Genomic DNA, 21,600 nt, shown 5'->3' with positions numbered 1-21,600 from the left:
AAGAGCCTCACTAGAACCTGATGAAAGCCTCCCCTGTAACCGCAATGATACCTCATGCTCAAGCAGCATTGAGGTCATATGTGTAAAACTGACAAGAGTCGATGATGCCTACACCTCAAAGTATTTGCCACGCCATTGAACACCGGAGTGAGTTAGAAGAGTACGAGTCCAACAAGATGAGCCTCTGGAAGGGCAGACTGCATTTGCCGAAGCTGGTCTTGGATGTGAATCACACGAAGTAGAAAAGACTGGATAGTATCTGTGGTCGCGAACAAAATTTGTTGGAGTTGTCCATAAAGAGTAACTACCCTCACGGTGGAAGGTGCCACGTACATCAACAACAACTTCGTCCATACTTCAGAAGATGTCCTACAAGTAACCACCAATAGGACTTCTTTGAAAATACATCAAAGCAAGGCCAAGTAAGCACGGGCATCATCCGAATCCCATGTAAGCATCACTTCCTCATGGTTATCTTCATCAAACTGGAATAGGAAAAGGCCATTGAGGACGGTCAATAGCTCTGCAAACCACATACCATAACTACTTCTATATAAACCAAGCCTTCATCACAGCACTCCATGTGAGATAATCAAGTCCACATAACTTATCATCAGTGTATGTGCACAGAGAAGACATCTATATAGAATTTAGAAGAGAAGTAGAGAAAAGAAGGTAATTGGAGAGGAAACATTGCCAAATCACAGGCACAAACTGCAGAAAATGAGAGTACACATATAGTATTCACCAAAATCTAACCAAAACAAGAAAAAATTTGTTGTGAAAAGGCAAAAATTTACCTAGAAACTGCCTGAAACAGTAAAAACGGCCTGAGAATGCAATTGCCCAACTAGGAGGAGATGCAAAGACACCAAAACGCAGGCTGAAATTGAATGCAAGCAGTAGAGGGACTAAGGCAGGCTGTACAGATGTTGACGACAACAAAAACGCAAGTAAAACAAGTCGCTTGGTTGGAGCAACAATCACCTAATCAGCAATGGTCAAAACACTCCTGAAATCAGCAAAGAAAACACAGCAAGAGCATAGAACCTAAAATCTGAAACCATGTTAAAAGTAGAGTGGCAATAGAAGCATAAACATATGTTGTAATAAGCTACTAAAACACAAGACAAAAGAGAAAGGAAAAGAAAAAACACTAAAGAACACAATACACATGAGAACTCAGATGTATGCTCGAGAAACGGAATCCATATATCCAACACAAGACAATCACATACAGCAATGAGTCACTGGTTGCGTGGGCACCGGCAGGCTCCTCTCCCCAACAGAAGATCCACAAGTGATGATGAGTGACTAACTGACTGAGGAGGAAGAGCCTGAATAATAGGACAAAAATATGTCCTCAGAATGATCAAGTTAGCCGGCAATAAATGCCCAATATGACCATAAAATGACAAAAATAAAAATACCTAAATATCCTAAATAATGTGCCCAGCATCTGCATGCACAGAGTCACACATGAGCTGACATATCTGCTGATAGAAACATAGCAGAATGCTGACACAAGCTGAAAACCCAGATTGTTGTGCAGAAAACGCAAGCTGCAATAGAGGACAGAAGGACTCAAATCAATCAACAAAAGGTCGCTTGATCAAAAGAGGTAAAACAAACTTGTAATCAGCAAGAAAACATTAGCACGAACATAGATCCTGCAATTTGATACCATGTCAAAAGTGAATGCAACAATGGAAACCTATGCGTATGTTGAAATACACTACTAAACACAAAATAGAGAGAAAAGAAGAACACTACAAAAGAGAAGAACTCAGAAAAAGACTCAAGAAATGAAATCCATATAGCAGGACATGAGACAGTCATGTACAGCAATGAGTCACTGGTTGTACGGGTACTAACACTAGCTCCTCTCTCCTCCAAGACCTCCACATGATGAATGCTGACTGAGAAGGAGCACAATATACAAGCAATAAATATAGTCGACCAGCATTTAATGCTCGTTGACTGGCATAAAATTCCATAGAATGCCACAAATAAAGCACAAATAAAATGCATAAGATATCTAACACATGCCCAACCCAATCTAGCATGCACAGACTCGCACATGAGCTGACATATCTACTAGCAGCAAGCTGTTACCCTTTGTCGCCAATTGCAAACTATTAGGTTCAAGGCAACTAATATGATTGAGTGACAAGTCATTTCTTCTCAAAGCGACAGATCCAAAATCAACTTCAGAACGTGTAGTTTGCTTTTCTCGAATCGCATCTAGTGGGATCTATACCAACAATCTAGCTCCGAAGTTTGACAGCGTTGCCAATGACTTACAAGTCCAAATATCGACCACCCCTATCAATTTTGATCACACAACCTCAATGCAACTCAAGCATGAGGCTACTTTGCATTTATAGGGGAGGTTACAATCTCAATCTCACAACCGCCCTTCAAGTATGTTGGCTATTTTAAAAGAGGGGTAATGAGCAAAAGAAGAAAAGTTAATGCTACCATTGTGGTAAGAAGGCATTTCTACCATATTTGGAAAGAAATGTGTTTTTCAAGGTTGGATACATATGAAACGGTTAAAAAACATTTCTTGCCTTTTTGAGCCGTTTCTTATACATCCCAAAAGAAAAAAATATAAATGGGCTAGAAAGTGACATTTTGGCCCCAAAAAGTGTGCCCTATCATGAAAGCGCCTTTTTCCTTGTGAAAGCACTTGAAAGTGGCGTTTATTTCCTTGCAATCATGCCTTCTACTTGAAACCTTAGAATTCATGAATCATGAAAGGCTACAGCCCTTCCAAACAATCCATGACAGATTGCATTCTACAAACTTTTGAGGAACTTGTGATGCATGTTTGAGCTACAAGATCAGTAGCTCGTACTCGTAATGCAACTAGCACAAATACCACTGCAACTACTAATGAAGATTTACTTACGAGCTCTAACTCTAGTAACAAGAGTGATGAGGAGGATGAGGAGATTGAGAACGATGAGGAGGACATTCAGTATGAGTCATGACTCATGATACTCTCTCTAAGACTTAGGATTGGCTTTTAGATAATCCATTTATGTATTGAATATTTGACAAGGTCCGTGAGGCTTGGGACTTGTTTGACACTTTGTTACTTTTATAATTCTATTCATGTTTGCTTCTTTTATCCTTGCTTTAAAATTATATTTAATGTTTCCTTTTAAATATTATGTCGATAATCATTGATAATGATGTTAATAGTTATAAATTGAACTGTGATTTAGAAATGGCCAATAATGGCTATTTTCTTGAAGATTTGACATTGTTTGCATGTTTATAGTAGACAATATGATCATTGATCAACTAGATAATGGATAGGTAGGATTATTTCTTTGAGCATTTCAAGTATATGGGATTCTATAGCTCATATTATTTACTATATAGGTAAGAAACGTTTTTCAAACGTTTCCTAGAAATTAATGATGTAAAAAACTTGTTTGAAACGCATTTCCTACCATGCCTTATTGAAACTCCGAACTACTATGAGATTCTCCACAAGCATTGCAAGAAACTAGTAGTGTTGCAAAAGGAGGAGGAAACAAAGAAGAAGAAGAAGAGGAAGAGGAAGGACTACTCCAACAACCTCTACAACTTTCCAGCCCTAGTAGTATTGTCATCCCTCGTAATTCTCCAATGCCAAAGAGATTGTGAGAGGGTGGTGGTGGTGGTACTGGGGCATCCAATTCCTCATCCATATGCAGGTGTGGTGGACCATAAGGGTGCCTTTCTACATGCACCAACTAAGTCTGGCAAATTCAAATGTTGGAGCTTGTTTGCCTTTCAAATCAAGTTCATGATAGGATGTTTGAGTCTTGACAAGGTAGTCTTTGCTCCTAGTTAGTTCTCACATGAGGGGATACTTTATCTAGCCAAATGCAAGGAGTCCTTCATCATAATAGTACTTTCCACGCAACAAGTTCGTGACAAGCATTGAGATTCAACTACTTCTACTCTCAATGGTCAAGGATTGGTATTATCAACATCGGCATCCATGTCTTGCAAAGGTACCTTCATGGTGGCTTAACCATCCATTGCTTGGGTATCCATGGTCCTATCTAATTGTCATTGTTAAGTACCATATTGTGTCTTTCATCATTGTATATTTTATTTTTAAGAGAGAATGTTAGCATTGTACATCTCCTAGGCAATAGAGCTTATAGTCAAAGGGCATTTTTGTTCTAAGGTAGGTGAATTTAATGCTGGCTGATCTGATTTTTGGCCACATTTAATGCTGGCCAACCTGCTCATTTTATTGTATTTTTGCAACCTATTTATTGGCTGCTGCTCCTCCACTGTTTACCATACTCAATCATACAAGCACACTACTATTGGAGAGGGAGACTGCAGCAACCTAATAATTGCCCACAACCTGTGCCTTTGTACACACTCTTGAGCCGTGGTATATGGATTCCATTTCCTAAGTTCGTTCTCTTTAAGAGTTCATGTTTATAGCAGGTCTATCAGCTGTCTCTTTGCTTATGTGCTCCACACCATTCTAACAAGTTCGTGGAGTGATTAATCTGACACTTCCGTTTGAATATCATATTAGATCATGTTCCCATGTACTCTTATCAGGTGCATTCTATTTCATTATGTTGTTACGCACTACACTTCTAACAGCCTGCTAGATGACAAATGCCAAACTTGGTCCTTCTCTGCAACAATGAAACCTCAAAATAGAAGCTGTAATTTACCATGGCATGTTACATGGCCTGCTCAAAGAAGACACCAAAGCTTCCACCAAGTCCTTCTCAAGAGGTGGCTGAGGTCCCTACAACAGTGAAGAAAGGAAAAGGAGAAAGACTAGTGAATACCCTTTGCAAGCCAAGTGAAGCATTGATAGAGCCAAGAGAAGCTAGCTCACAGAATGTGGTAAACAGAGGGATAAGGTGGTAGGTGCAAAATCTTGAGGCAGTGAAGTAAGGCTTTAGGCAAGGCAAGGTGTAGAGTAAGCAGTGAGGTAAGGGTTTAGATGATGCAATGCGTGGAGCAGGCAAGCCAAATTGTCAAGGTGGGCTGAGCAAACAGTGGCAAACATATTGTTCTTTTGAGTTTTTTGCTAATGCAATTATGAATGTCATTGAGGAGTTGCAGGCAGCAAGTAGAAAGAATACAAACTCTTAACTTCTAAACTTCAAAAATCAGGACAATGTTACATGATACACAGATAGATGTATCCATTCAGCAAAGCTACATGCAGGCTGATCTAGGCACTGACTGTTCTCCACATCAAAAGAGCCAGGTATATGAATTTCACTCGGAGGCAACAGAGCAACTGCCCCTTCACAAATAGAAAGTCACAGTGCACTATGCAAATTATATGCCACTTCTCTACATTATGCAAATCCTACACTACTCCTATACACGTAATACAAAGTACACAATCACTACTGATTTTAAATAGCCACACACTTTACAATCATCAGAAACTAGTTTATAAGAGAGGAAGATACCCAACAACAATACAAGACCATGACAAGCAAGTTTATTAGCTAAAAAGAACAGAAGCTGTAGGTGTACCTGTTTTTCCTATGGATAATTCTGAGGTCAAAGATCTCATACTCATCCTCATCGAGACTTAACCTTCTTATTTCATCCTGAACAGCGGCAGCATCTTCATCATCTTGCGGCAATGGTGGGCAACTCTGGGGCTGGACTGCACCTGGGTCCTCAAGATCATCCTCTCTTGCCTCCAAGCTTACATATTCATCGGTGGACTGAGCAGAAACAGTTGAGCGATTTGACAAGATTGCATTTGGAAGGTTCTCCTCACTTGGACAAATAATTGGAGATGATTCATTGCTCTTTCTTTTCCAAGCAGCAAGTGTATCATCAGGCCCAACCATGCCACTAGCATAGCCATCAGTCTCTTCACCCTGAGCTGCACTATCTCTATTTGACCAGAGTGATTTTCCAGATCCAGTTCTTGAAGCAGCCACATCACCAGTGCTGGAGGGAGAAGCGAAAGAGAATCCATCAAATACAAATGATCCATTGTCTTTTACAACTTTGCTGCTGCTGCTGAATGTAAGTTTACTAGTTTTAGCCAAATCAAGGCTTGTACTCCCCAGATCAAAGGTATTCCTGTTAGCCATGTCAATCTCACTGGCCCTCTTTGTATGCCCCCAAGCCTCATTATAATATTCCAGAATCATGTCCCTCTCGTCCTCTTCTTCTTCATCCAAGTGCCGAACAGGAGCACTCTTAACCTCCACATGTCTCCCTTCTTTTTCATGAAAGTTTCCTCCTAAGTGGAACTTTCCAAGAGTCGACTTGTAGGCCACAAGCTCTTGATCTTTAAGACTTTCTACATCACCCTCACTGCTACCACCTAACAAACTATCTCGCACTTCACTCCCCACATCTGCAGCATCACTACTTAAAACATTGCCTCCAGATCTTACAGATCCATGATGTTCGTCATCCACACTTGGACCAATCACCCTGTCACCAGTCAAACCCTCTTTCCCATGGTCAAGCTCATTCATCTGTCCCATGAAGCCTTTCCATGCTGGCTCTGATTGTAACACTGTGAACTCTTCTGAAGCACCATCCTGATTAGCGTACTCAGGTTCAGTATTAGTCGGTAGTGTCAATAGGTCACTATCATTACACTTAGAACATAAATTATCGTAACCAGCTTCAGGTCTGTTGACTTGACCCCTTAATTCAGACTGCTGTAACCTGTACTTATCCTCTTTTGCCACCTGCGATCTGTAGTACTCCTCACCTGAAAAGTAAGATTCCTCTTCAACAAAGGAGCGATCATCCTCCTCAACCTTTCCAGCTTGCTTGTAAGTAGTGAGGCTGTTTTTGACAGAACGTTGTCTTCCTCTTTCACTATCACTAGGATAATCAATTTCATTAGCAAGAAACCATTCCTCGTCCTCAATTGGCTGCCTAAGATAGCCAGGATCATCATCATCTTCATATGTGTCAGAATCACAGTAATCATCTGGGTAACCTCGTTCACTCTGGCCATCACCTGCAGTTGCAAATCCTGAAAGCCGTTCTGACATATCTTCCACGATCCCTTGACTGACAGAGGGCCGAGAAACTGGTCGCTTCAACCCTGCATCCTCACAAGTGTAAACTTTCTAGATCTAAGAAGCAGCTATGACAGAAACACAACTTCCAGCAAAGTATCCATCTAGGAATTAGCTATTTCAGAAACAGAATTGCAGCAAATCACATAAGAAATGAACTTCATCCAAGGGATACTAGGGAAATTTCTTTTGTGTAGTTGCTCTTACTGATTTAATGTTACACGGCTCAGACAGAAGATACCTGAAGATGGCAGCTCTTGACCCACGGGACCGTCCATAAATGTGGCCCATCCAAAACTTGCCTCTGGGGTGCTTCCTAGACTCTTGAAAACAGCTGACTCAAAGCTTTTTGTAGAATTGTCAGCATTAGATTCTCCATCCTTGGAGATATCGACAACATTTTTATCCATTGAATGGAGACGCACAGGAGGCAGTCTTGGTAGTTCTTCCTGTCCATGACTACCGCTCAATGTTTTACACTCCTGACTTTCTAAACAATCTGGAAACAAGCACACCTCAGCTGATGACGGGCAAGCCTCTCCATTTCTTACAAGTGCCTGGGCAGCATCATTTATTTGCCCTGAATCTTGCTGAGTCCATCCTAGCCTGTTTACAGGTGCCTGAAAATTTAAATCCACGTGCTGTACTGTTACCCACCTCTCTGGTTCATCGTTCATGGAAGACTTAAACAGAGAAAGAGGTAAGGAAGTCTTTAAGGCAGGTCCTTTAATGACTACTTCATGTGGCGAAATGCTTGGAAGCCCATTTTTTAATCCAGTTCTTATCCCTGCTGCAACCTCTGAGGTGCCTTCACCTGAATCCACCACCATTTTCCTGCCTTCCTGCATTCTTCCCTTCGTGGACATATCAGAACTAGAAGTTAGTTTTTCCTTCCAATGTATAGACGACTCTCCATGTGAACCATCTTGATATGAGTTGCTCTGCTCTGTTCTGTAACTCACTGCATTACTAAAAAGCTCTAACCCCTTGGGCTTGGTATCTGTCTCTCTATGCATCCCATCATGAACATTCTTGGATAGATCCCTGGGACTTTGTGTAGCTGGAAAAACTGAAATTAAGTCAGAAGCCTCATATTTTCCAAGCTGCTGTCTTTGTGCACCCATCTCCAAGTTTGAAGTTTGGCTAGCTTCCCCACTAGCAGAGGAACTCATTTGCCTTTTCTCTTCTAAGAAGCCTCCACTTAGTCTGCTTTCTAAAAAGACTTCTCTTTTGTGTGTTGCATCTGCCCAGGCAATACTCTGCACTGTGCCCACAGCTGCACTTGGATCATCCCACTCCAGAAGCTGATTCCCAATCTGTAAAGGGGGTTTCAAATCTTGGGTGATAGAAGAAAAATTAGATCCAACTGCTGATTCTGACTCTCCTGGAGTTCTAAAATCCCCAAAAGCAAACTCTTCAGTTATGTACGGCTGAGACTCCCAACCCTCAGATTTTCCAGGTTCATACTCAACAAACAATTGTTTCTCAGGTGGAAATTTGGACTTATCCAGCTGCAGATCATGCACCACTTCTGCTTGATTTGTCACATTTCTGCAAAATTCTCCCTGAAGAGCAGACAAAGATGACTTTTCGTTCAAGATTGAACGATCAGTCCCATTGAGTGACCGCAACCGGAATTCTATTTCCCAATCCGGGACACTCTCTGAGGAAGAAAGTGGTAACTCACCTCTTTCACGAGCAAGTAACTCTGTTTTAAAAGCAGCTTCGGCACTCGTAAAATGATGTCTCCGCAAAAAGTCCAGAATGATATGTGCAGCCTCTCCCATTTGGTCTAATCATTCAAGGAGTGCTTCATCCAGCAGTCTTAATGTTAAGACGAAGATTCCACAATCGTCCTATGTTCTCCATAAGCAACTTTTCACTGCCTTCCTGTGACAAAAACTGCAATGGACGAGCCCTGCTCCTCGTATGATGTTTGTTTGCAGTGGTCTAGAGTAACATGACAAGTCGAAGAATGGTCTTTGAGATACCAAAGATCCCAATCTTCCTGTAACTGGAACCAGTATTTCCATAAGCCTATTCACTGTGTGCATTCAGCCTCGCTGCTTCAAAGTCGCTATGATCATCCTTCCAGTCTAGTGTCATGAGCTCCCAGAAGAAGCCGCTCCATGAAACTGTACAGAAACTCATAACAGAATTGCAGGTAACGAAATTTTGTCTGGACAAGTCGAGCTAGCTGTGGCTTCTCGCACATCCGCGTTCTGATTTCTTAATTCGGGTAAATTTCGTCATTCCTTGAGGATGACATGTCAAAAGCAAGCGAGATCTGTCTCCTCCAGTCATGAGCAAATTCCGCAACAAAAAGAGGCAGCAGACTTACAAATCCCTGGAATGGCTCTCAATGCGGCCACTCTTTGTGGCGCATTCGATCTTGCGAGGACTCCATGCCCGGGCAAAGGGAACAAATGCCGTTGCAAGAGCACTTCAGAGGCCCAGGGATGATGGTAGTTCAGCGCGGGGAGAGGGAGAGGAAGGAATCAGGGGCGGATGCCTGCCAGAACCTGCAAGACGAAATGCGGAATGGCATGGAGAGGCCGCGGCGAAATGGCGAGGGGGAAACGAGGGGAAAAGACAGGCAGCGGGAGGGAAAACCACAGTGGCGAGGAAAGCCTGCAAGGGTACACACACACACACACTCTCTCTCTCTCTCTCTCTACGGTGCACACCCGAGGGGAAGGGAGAGCGGGGGGGGGAGAAAACAATCTACTTCTACTGCGCTAGCCTACCAAGAAAAGGAGGAAGAGGAAGATGAAAAGAATAAAGAACTTCGTTTTTTGTAAGGTTCCCTTCACACTTGCTTTGGTTTGGTGAACCCATGACATCGTGTGTTCCCACCCCCCGCTCCTCCCTTACCATGCGTTCACACGCATTCCACCCCCCGGCGTTAATTCCACCTTCTCGCTATGCTTGATTGTTGCCGACACCCACACCGCTAACTTGTCCCCTCTCTTTCCACAGGCCTACTAAGGGTCAATTCAGACCCAGTGGACAAAAAGGGGAAAAGGATAATCGATGTCCATATGTCCATTTTTGATTCATTATGCCAAATGACACGACAAAACTCTACCTTTTCAACAATTTCGGCCTAGATAGGGTAGACACCAGGTGTGCACGGATGTGTAAAATCAAAGCTGGCAGAATTTGAACTACCATCGAGACATACTTGACCAATTACAAGACTTCTAGGACAAGAAAACCATTGGTGCTGCAAATTTGGCATCCTTTTTAGTATGAATGCTACATAATTGGACACAAAATTAGCCATTATGTCCATCCAATGAAGCCTGGAACCAACCCTAATATGTCACCGCAATGCTAGACCACACAGTTCACTCATCATCATTGAGCCTTTCTTAGGATATTGTGAGGGAAGTCACTTTCCTCTAGTAGACAATGTCATGTCAGCTATGTCACAACGCGTCCCCCAAATAATTGTTGTGTTACCTAAAGGACTACTACATCACCTAAACACTTTGCCACATGGCTCACTTATCCTTGTTGGGTATTTATTGGATCTTGCCAAGGGAAACACTTCCCTCTAGAGAACAATGATGCCTAAAGCTCTATCACTGCCTATCTCCCTATTGAGATGTCTGAATAGTTAAATATGAGGCTTGTACTAGCAAAGTTTGGGTAGTTGTGTCACCTAGTTACACACCTGTGTTCGTGTGGTTACACACTTAATATTCTTGCTCAATAATAAACAAGAAATCTACATCCCATGCCCTTTCTCCTAAAGCTAGGCCTCTAGTACTCCTTTTTGTTAGCGGAAAAGATGATAAGAAGGGACAATATCTTCATTTGTTGTGTCCAAAGGCGAATGAAGAAAAGCAATGTCTAAATGACTCAATTTCTTTTCTCCTTTTGTGATAATCTTAAATAGTTTTTTCATGAACAACATAGTGCTTATCAAATGTCGATTGGTGGACTTCTTTGGTGTTATATGCGGGTTGTAGATGTATTGTGAGAAGTACTTAGATGGAAGCACCCCTCCTGTGGGCCTTCAGGTATGTCTCTTATCACCATAAAATAAACTAGTTGGAATGAAAATGTGTTTAAAACAAACAAAAAGATTTGTGTTGCATATCTCTCTTTTGTAGGAACAAGTAAGCTCAACGATTGGCACTCTTGACCTTTTGACTAACATGAAACATGGACTTGGAGACAATGAGAACAGATCATTGAATAGTGCTAAAAATCATGGCAAAATGATGGAGAGATTGAAGCATCTAGAGCCACTTTTAGAATATCTTCACATCATGGGGAGAAAATATTTGTGTTGTATATCTCAGTTTTGTATGAACAAGTTCAACAATTGGCATCTTGATCTTTTGACTAACATGAAACATGACCTTAGAGGCAATGAGAAGCGATCATGGAATTATGCTAAAAAATATTTGCGATATGATGGAGAGATTGAAGCATCTAGAGCCAATTTTAGAAAATCTTTACAACATAGTGCAAATATAGACTCCCCCCTTGTACACACCTCGTAAAATAATAACAAAATTTTAGTGCTTCCAACAATTGGTGTGCCTTCGGTGGTTACTTGATTGTTAGAGCTATGGTTCTTGATGGGAGAAGTATTCATCACCCTCTAGGTGCAAACATGCACTATTGAGAAACTTGGACAAAGAAGTGTTGCAAAAACCATAAGAGGGACAACCCTAGACAAAGAAGTGTAACAAACCCAACAAGAGGAAGAAAGAACAACAAAGATAAGATCCACAACCTGTCGAAGAAGCAAGAATGAAAGCATGTGAAGAATCTTGCTCTTGCAATACTAATAAGCTTCAAATAACCATTCCCAAAAACTTAATTGTGTGCCTTCACAAAATAATATAAGCCTCTGTAGTTCGCACCATCATTAGATCCAAAGAAACAAAGTTGTGCAAGGGTTTTAGCAACATTTAAAGAATGGCTCTAGTGAAGACCAATTAATATACAATGTCAAAAATTAGCATGGAAAGTTTGGGCACTGTAAACTTGGCTCTCCAACATGTCTAATTATATAAGTCTTATGTCCACCTCATTCTTAGATGTTGAATAAGCAACTAACACACAATATAACCTTTTTACTCTGAACTGCAAATCATGACATGTGATACAACTTTGAAGTTGGAGACATACATGGTGATAGAAGCACATTAAAATTTTCATGCTTCCTCTTACAAATGTTCAAGTGCATATGTTCTTCATATATTCAAACTATTTCGGATATGTATTTTTCATTGAGAACATTATAATATTATGTTGTCTTTCATGCAAAAAACCAAGTGTTTCTTTCTTATGAGATTGCCACCTTCGGTTCCAAGAGTGGCTCTCTCTGCTCGTCTCTCTAACCGCATAAAATATGCTACCTTTCATCAAGTGTACTATATAGTATTAGTAGGCAATTCTTTCATGAGAATAAATAAAAGGGAAACAACATAAACATTTCATGAAAGTGTGCAAATGTTAATCGAATTATGTGATAAACTAAAGCATTCTTGCGAACCATTGTGCATGGCTATCTCTCAAACAAAGCACGTGTAGATCTTTGTCATGCCCTTGTCCCATCTCCTACTTGGTTACTTTTGCAAAAAGTAAACTATTCCTGTGAAGAATCAAGGTTATTGTCTTCCTTCAAAGGATCCATGTATACATAATGTTAAAACAAAAGTGTTCATTTAAAGCTTAGATGAAAATATATGCATATGAAAAAGTGGAAGAGCAAAAGAGAGAGTACAATTTAAAAATAGAAATTATAAAATAAAGAATGGAAATGAGATAGCATGGTATGGATGCACAATAGAGTTGAAGTAGCTATAAAGTTTAAAGCTAGGGTGAAATAGATATTCCTTTTTGTTTTCCTTGAATTTTCATTGAAGTGGGAAGGCTCTAAAGCTAAGATGGCAGGTTTCTTTAGATGTTAAAACATGTTTAGATTAGATGGCTTCATCTATAGTGTGCACTATGAACTAGTTGAGATAGACATAAGTGCATTGTTATCATATAATGTATTCAAGTGATATTGGGCTTCTTGGTTATTTAGACTAGATGATGCATTAACAAATTTCATATGGGAACCTCTGAATGAAGTGAAATTTCATCCATTGAGTGACCTTATGTGTATCTTTAAAAATAAACTTTGTTTACCAACAATATTTTGAAAATTATGTGGGTATTTCGTGGCATCCTCTAGCCTCGTTTGCTAAGATCTCGTCCCATGTGTACAAATTCTAGAGTTGTTAGACTTATATCTACATTCCAATATCTAGGCCACTTTCAATATTCAAAAGCTCTTTAGTATCACATCTTGCCTCTCACCTAGATAGTCCCCTTCTTTTATGTGCATAGGTGGTATCACGAGGCCTTTAATGTTTCAGCCTTGAAAATGATTATACTTTTCTATATTCCACCATTCTTCAAAATCACTAAAATGTTTATGAACCATTTTTATGGTTTTTCAACTTAGCTCTAAAGAAATAAGTATTACATACATGAAGCCCTATTTTAATATTCACATATTTGTGTGCATGGATATATGGAAATACACAACTAGGAGGCAACTAGCATGCAACTATACAAGTGTTTGTAAGATTGTGGACTTGTATTGGGTACTTACATGTACACGTAATTTTAAAATGGTAGTCAAAAATAGAATAATTATTGCCATTGTCCATGCACATATATACATGTTCATTCGATGCACACACACACACACACACACACACACACACACACACACACACACACACACACACACACACACACACACACACACACACACACACACACACACACACACACACAATGCCTAGACATAGGATAGCAAAATAAATAACTTATTTTCACACTCCGCTCAATGAGGATATTCAACAAACAACCTACAAAAGATATCCAATTATTATTATCTTGATGATGCAACAAATGGACGCTTAAAATTTTAGTAAGAATAGGGGCCTCCAACATCGAAAGGAGTTCTCTCTCTCTCTCTCTCTCTCTCTCTCTCTCTCTCTCTCTCTCTCTCTCTCTCTCTCTCTCTCTCTCTCTCTCTCATTTTTAGGGCCTTTGTGGGAATACTAATATTTGTGTGCACATGAAAGTAAGCCCTCATCATAATGCATGAACAACAATATCTATCTATAATCTCATAATTAATGTAGATGTGAATACTTTGTGTCAGTGTGAAACAATTTTGAGGTAAACAGATGTGCTTATGATACAACTAAGGATGTTAGGCTTTTGATATAGCCTTTCTTCTAATGCTAGTCGTGACTTGCTTTGTATTATGGTTAAGGTCTTCTTTGAGTATAATACAATAGGAATCTAAATTATCTGAATGTTTGAGATGTTTGAATGGTGAAAGCATTGATGTTTAATTAGAAACTTTTATGTTCTCAAGGCACATGTTCTTGATTAATTGAGCTCCAATGTTACTCAATCTCAAGGATGAGCTTGATTTTAAATAGTTTGCAAGTTGATTGATGCTCATTGGTCTGCCCCATCAGTCCATAATGTCATCAATTGGGGGCACGGGAGGGTGCAAGGGGATATTCCTTTGTTCCCCATAAAATTCACTTCCTAAGAGCAAGGTGACCTTATATGTACGGTTTGAGGAGCTGGTCGCTTTGAAAACTTGACATGGCCTCTAAATACAATCGTATGCTAAACTAAGCTAGCTTTAACTGACTTTTTCAAGAGATACTTTGAGCACTTTACTCAATATGTTGTGTGAGCATAATATAATAAGAATGTGAATGGTTTGAATGGTCAAAACATTGATGTTTACTTATAAACTTTCATGTCCCTAACTTAATGTTTTTTATTAGTTAGGTTCTTATATCCATTGATGTTAAGGATGAGCTTAATGTCACAAGGGTGGCAGGGTGATTGAATGCTTAATTGTGTCTTAAAATGTTTGCATCATTCTTAAAATTTAAGGTATTTGAAGCATGCTTAGCATCAACCCATTTTTTATGGCTCCTCTACAATTTTTTTAAAGAGATCGTCTTCTAGCCCTAGTAGAAGGTTTATAGTATCAATGCAGTCATTGGAATTGATCAACATCTATTTAGTCGAAAGAGGGTTTGTAAATATTTGTTAGATTATGTTGCTCTACAAAATTGGATTGTAATTAAGGTTTTCTATTGGATAAGCATAGGAGTGAAATTTATAATTTTAATAAAAAACTAAAGTGGTAACCCTCAAAATGACATAAGGCACAAAACAACACGAGGCACAAAAAAGACTTAAGAAGGAGCATAAAAAGATAGCCTGCTAGAAAAAGAAGGCCAAGAAGTGCAAGAAAAATTTTAAAAATCAAGAACAAGGCACACAAGAGATAAAGCATATATTTTGTCCTTGAAAAAGAGTGCTAGGCTCCCTCCTGTGCAAGTTGTAGGTCAAAAGGTGCATGCAAAGGAGCCATGAGAATAGGAAAGAATAGGAAAAAGAGTGGAAAAGAGAACCAAGGCCAGATGACAAGTCATGGAAATGGGTTGGGTGCCCTATTTAATGTGCACGTGGGTGATTCCGCAAAATACATATTAAATTAATGGACCTTTATGAGTTTAGAGTGCACTCGTATTAAATTAAGGTTAGGACAGAGTTTCAATCTATTTAATTATTTTGGAGTTGAAGACTGCTAGGTATTCACTTTTGTGGGTTTTATCTTATTATTTTCTAACAATTATGAATGCTTCAGTTGATGTGTAGAGCAGGCAACGGTGGTGTTGGGAAGCATCAAGCGATGGCGTGCATTCAGATTACCTAGAAGAATTATTATTTTGATAGGCACACGTCTTATCGTTAAAGGAGTGGCACCAATATTTATTTGGGCATACTTATTTATTAAAGTGCTTGACAAACATTTATTATTTTGTATGAGCATAGACACTTGGTTTAAATATTCCATTATTTGACATTGTATTTGGGCACAACCCAATTTTTGGGATGCCCAAACGCTTTACTTTTTATTTGGGCAAAAGCAAACACAAAAGCCAAAAGCATGCTAATTGTAAAGTGGGGCTATTTTTTAGCTTGGAGATTAATAAATTTATAAATACATGCCTTATGAAGCGCTCACACAAGGCATGGGAGGAGATAGCACCCAATTGGTCTTCTTATCTCTTGTCGTGCAAAATCTCTTTTTGTATTTATGAAGCTTTTGTAGATTCTTTGTTCTTGGGGACCTTCCGGCATTCACTACGCGTGCATGTAGCATCCGATTTGCGCATCAGTGATATTGCAGCAAAGCTGAGATCAAGGGCTTCCAATCGCTTACCATCTCGCGCAAAGATGAAGCTCCTGGAATGATCAGGCTCTATAGGCAGCCTCGCGACAAACCATCAATACAGTCGTGTTATTGGCGGTGAAGAACCCCCTGTTGTGTTGTCAGATCGCGAAGGACCACTCCTAGGAGGTGGAGGACCATCTCTCAAGCTCCTTTGTCAAAATGTTTTTTTTTTAGAGAAGCAGATAATAAATTTCATTAAGTTTGAGTTGATAAAGCTTAAGAAAAAACTTAAGCTTTTCAAAGTTCAACAATCGGCGGTGGTAGCATGTACTCATGGTTGCCGATTCTAATCATGACGTGCCGCCGTCTTGTTACAGACAATTCAAATTGTTTAAAGCTTTTTCTTTAAAGCTTAAAGTTTTAACCCTTACTAAGACTAAAGACTCAATCTTTAATCTCTTCCATAGTGGGAGTTCACATCAAATCAATCCCGAAACTGTTTCGAAACTCCAACAAGCCTCTATTCACACCTGCAACTTGGTAGAGTTGATTCACAACAAACAAGCTATCACACACAGTTTTATTTTTCACTTGGAAGAAGACAATCATCAATTGCCGTACCCGCGAAAGAAGCAAGATCGCAAAGGCCATTTAAAAAAAAAAAAAGCAAGCCTTGTAAACCCAAATTTGAGCTATGCTCATCCTTTTAACAAGATTTTGAGTGTGTGAGGTTGTTTGAGATTTTTGCAAGATGTCCAATCGAAACATGGAAGATTTTATGGGCGAAGGTGATTTATCAGAGACAACTATGGAGCAAAAATTAGACTTAATCATGATGCAACTTCAAGAAGAGCGAAGAGTACGTCAAAATTTGCAAGCACAACTAGCTACACTTCAATGATCCACTGTCAATCAAGGAGCGCAACCCCTGGTTTACCACCTACAAGTCCCAAAGACCATAAAATAGACTTAATCCTTGGTTCTCAACCACCATGTAAAATACCTTATAGACATAATCTAATTGAAGAGAAAAAAATCCAAGAACAAGTTGAAGAACTGTTGAATTGAGGACTCATTAGGCCCAGTAGTTCTCCTTTTGGTACACCTGCTTTGATAATTTTCCATTGCTTAGTCACACACATGCTAAACACGCAATGAAAAAAGATAGCAAATCATACTTAGTATGGGTGAATGAAATTGAAGCTAAGAAAAATTAGATGCATCCTAGGCATGCATAATTTTTTGCACAATTTAAAGATTGTTTTACTACTGATTACCCCCTGGTTTACTACCTACACATCTTGAAGACCATAAAATAGACTTAATCCATGGTTCTCAACCACCATGTAAAGCACCTTATAGAAAAAATTAGATTAAACAGAAAGAAATCTAAGTACAAGCTGAAGAACTATTGAACCGAGGACTCATTAGGCCCAGTAGTTTTCCTTTTGGTGCGCATGTCCTATTAGTTAAGAAGAAATATAATACCTATAGGATATGCATTAACTATCATGCCCTAAACAAGATCACTGTTAATAATAAATATCTGATTCCTAGGGTAGACGACCTCATGGATAAACTACAATGAGCCACTATTTTTAGCAAGATAGATCTTAAATCTAGATATCATCAAGTACAATTGGATACACCTGACATTTTTAAGACTGCATTTAGAACTCAGTTTGGTCATTATGAATTTCTTATTATGCCTTTCAATTTGACTAATGCACCAGCTACATTCAATCGTATGATGAATCGTATATTTTTGAAGTATCAGAATTGTGTTATTGTTTTCTTTGATTATATATTGATTTTCAGTAAGAATGAGAATGAGCATTGTGAACATCTATCTTTGGTTTTCAAATTGTTGAAAGAGAATCAATTGTATGCTAACCCTGACAAGAGTGAAATTTTCCAAACCCAAATTGAATATTTAGGTCACATTGTTTCTTCTGATGGTATTCGTGTTGATTCTATAATGATAGAGACAATTTTGAATTCGCCAATCCCCTAAAAATATGCATGAGTTACTTTCTTTCTTAGGTCTTGCCAGCTTTTATAGAAAATTTGTGAGAATTTTTTCATTGCTTGCATTACCTTTAACGAAATTATTAAAGAAAGGTGTTGTGTATCATTAGTCTGACAATCAACAAAAGTCTTTTAATTTATTGAAGCATGCTTTAACACATGCACCTATTTTGCAATTGCTTGATTTTAATCGACCATTCTTTCTAGTAGTCACTGATGCTAGCGAATCAGGAATAGGAGTTGTCCTCATGCAAGATTCACATCCCATAGCCTATTCTAGTTGCAAACTTAAACCCTCTGAACACTGAAGTATTCCACCTATGATAAAGAGTTGTTAGCTGTAGTTTAAGCCTTACGTCAATGGAAACATTATCTAATGGGATCTGAATTTATGATCAAAACTGATGAGCAAAGTATCAAACATCTCCTTAGTTAGCCACGAATTTCTAACAGTCATATTAAATGGGCTGCTTTCATTCAAAATTTCCATCCACTTATCCAATATCAATCCGGTAGAGAGAATGTTGTTGCCGATGCATTGAGTAGAAGACCAAGTATCCATAATATTCATGTTCTATCTTTTGATTCCCTTATTCCTATAAAGGACACCTATGACCATGACCCCAGTTTTCAAGCTGATTGGAATAAATTAGTTGCTAATAACTGGATTCCAATTGATTCTTTATCTTATTCAAATGGATTTAAGTTTTATGATAAAATATTGTGTGCCACTATTCAATTTAGATCATTTGTGTTGTACGAAATTCATTGTCCTCCATATCAAGGCCATAGAGGTATTATATCTACTTTAAGAACATTGGTTGAAGATTTTTACTGGCTACAAATGGAATCTGATGTTTCTAGCTTTGTTTCTGAGTGTTTAATTTGTCAAAGAGTCAAGAGACACCATGGTAAACAATATGGTTTGTTAATGCCTTCAATTCTTGAACATCCATGAGAACGTATTTCAATGGATTTTATAATTGGTTTGCCTAACACACAAGCTAATCATTATATGATTTAGACTATAGTAGATCGATTTAGCAAACAAGCATATTTCCTACTCTACACATCAACCGAAGCATTCACAATTGTTAGAAAATAATAAAATTAAACCGACAAAAGTGAATACCTAGTAGTCTTTAGCTACAAAATAAATAAATTGGTTAGAACTCAATTCTAACCTTAATTTATTACGAGTGCACACTCTAAACTCATAAACGTCTATTAATTTAAATATGTATTTTGCGGAGTCACCCGCTATGGAATCACCCACTTGCACATTAAATTAACGAAACACTTGAAAAGGATAGGCGTCCCCATCGACTTTTCGCACAAAGAATTCACCTTGTGTACGTGCCCTGGCAATAAATATAATTTTACGGAATCCACCGTGGAATATGCCTCCTGGCATAACCACAAACATGGGATACACATTTGCATCTACTTCCATTTGCATACAATAATATACCACACACAGCTACACATAAAGCATATTTTGAAATAATTTATGGACATAGATTCCCTAGACCTATTACATCATTGTCAAACAAAGTTAAAGCTGCTAATGATATTGCCAATACACATGCTACTATTTTTGTTGAAGTTAAAGATATGATTGCGAAAGCCCAGCAATCATACACTGAACAAGATAATAAGAAAAGAAAAGCCATGAGTTTCAATATTGATGATTATGTTTGGTTATGCATTGAAAAGAGAAGATTGCAAAGTGTTGAGAAACACCCTATTGTTAAGTTAGCACCTAGATTTTATGGATCTTTCAAAATAATTCACAAGATCACTTTAGGTATTCACTTTTGTGGGTTTTATCTTATTATTTTCTAACAATTGTGAATGCTTCAATTGATGTGTAGAGTAGACATCGGAGATGTTGGGAAGCACTAGGCGATGGCGTGTATTCAGATTACCTAGAAGAATTATTATTTCAATAGGTGCGCATCTTATCATTAAAAGCGTGGCACCAATATTTATTTGAGCGCGAGTACTTGACAAACATTTATTATTTTATATGTGCATAGGCACTCAGTTTAAATATTTCATTATTTGACATTGTATTTGGACACATCTCGATCTTTGGGACGCCCAAATGCTTTACTCTTTATTTGGGCAAAAATAAACACAAAAGCCAAAAGCATGCTAATTGTAAAGTGGACTATTTTTTAGCTTGGAGATTAATAAATTTATAAATACATGCGTTGTGAAGTGCTCACACAAGGCATGGGGGGAGATTGCACCCAATTGGTCTTCTTGTCTCTTGTCATGCAAAATCTATTTTTGTCTTTATGAAGCTTTTGTAGAGTTCTTTGTTCTTGGGGACCTTTCGACGTTCACTACACACGCATACAACATCCGATTTGCGCACCAAGATGTCTTCTTGTTCTTACTCTTGCTTCCTTCTTGTGCATGAGAGGGAGAGTGTGAGTGTGTAAGAGTGAGGGACTGTGGAGAAGCTATTCTTCTCCTCTCTTATTTTTCTCCTTTTTCTATTCTCTTTTATTGTGCGCATGGCTATGGAGGTTGGAGGTTGGAGCTTGCTTGAGTGAGCACCTTGAATTGTGGAGCCATCAAAGGATTTGAGGAAGAGGACTACAACGATCGGATTCAAGTAGCCATTTGTTGAGAAAAAGATAAATGATGTATGCTCTAGGAAGAGATGTCCTAAATCCCATATACACAGTGAGGAGAGTGGAACAATCCAACTTCTATAAAGCATTGTACTTGACTATCACTTTCATATGGAATGAATACAATATCATGATGCTTTGTACTTTCACTTAGGTCTTTGTCATTGTCATCCATTACACAAGATTGTCTTTATGAGTCCAAGCTTCCGTCTTGGATTGTCATCCATTACACAAGATTGTCTTTATGAGTCCAAGCTTCCGTCTTGGAACCTAATTCACTTGTATAACAGTTGGTCTCTGTTTGTCTATGTCAACATGAATCTTGTCTTCATCTTCCATCCTCCATAGCTCTTGCCATGCTCTAAATCCGCACTTTTCACATGATATCAGAGCCCAGTCGGGCATGGCACTACTCCTCTAGCTTCGTTTCACTCTCATCTAGCTCAACTTGAGCCAGGTCAAGACAAGTCTTCCTACTCCTTCTTCTCACTGCCCTGCTTGGCAGCCATAGCCACTTTGCACCTACCCTGCTTTGAGCTCTTAGATCTCTTCAAGTAGACAAGATCTTGACAAGCTTTCTTCTGGAGATCTCTACTTCTACTACTGGAGCTCCTCTCTATCACCTTAGAGC

General features: G+C 38.9%; 1 protein-coding gene across 3 annotated transcripts in view; it reads right to left on the bottom strand.

Moving 5' to 3' along the window:
• LOC148039519 (uncharacterized) overlaps positions 1-9,807 on the bottom strand; it is a 51,448-nt gene extending 41,641 nt beyond the window's left edge. For 2 of the 3 annotated variants that reach the window (XM_087691529.1, XM_087691521.1), the window contains exons 1-2: positions 7,297-9,806; positions 5,530-7,081 (exon numbers count right to left, since the gene is read on the bottom strand). In XM_087691529.1, coding sequence (XP_087547655.1) covers positions 5,530-7,081; positions 7,297-8,842 — 3,098 coding nt within the window. In that variant the 5' untranslated portion in view covers positions 8,843-9,806. Of the gene's footprint in view, positions 1-5,529; positions 7,082-7,296 lie in introns of all 3 variants that reach the window. The other variant, XM_087691537.1, reaches the window with a different exon arrangement.
• Between the last annotated feature and the right edge of the window lie 11,793 nt (positions 9,808-21,600).

Source organism: Lygodium microphyllum, chromosome 2 (assembly GCF_053477565.2).
Source record: "Lygodium microphyllum isolate KBCC chromosome 2, Lygodium_microphyllum_v1.1.10, whole genome shotgun sequence".
Taxonomy (NCBI): Eukaryota; Viridiplantae; Streptophyta; class Polypodiopsida; order Schizaeales; family Lygodiaceae; genus Lygodium; species Lygodium microphyllum.
The sequence above is the reverse complement of the archived record's forward strand: the minus strand, read 5'-3'. Positions and strand labels throughout refer to the sequence as shown.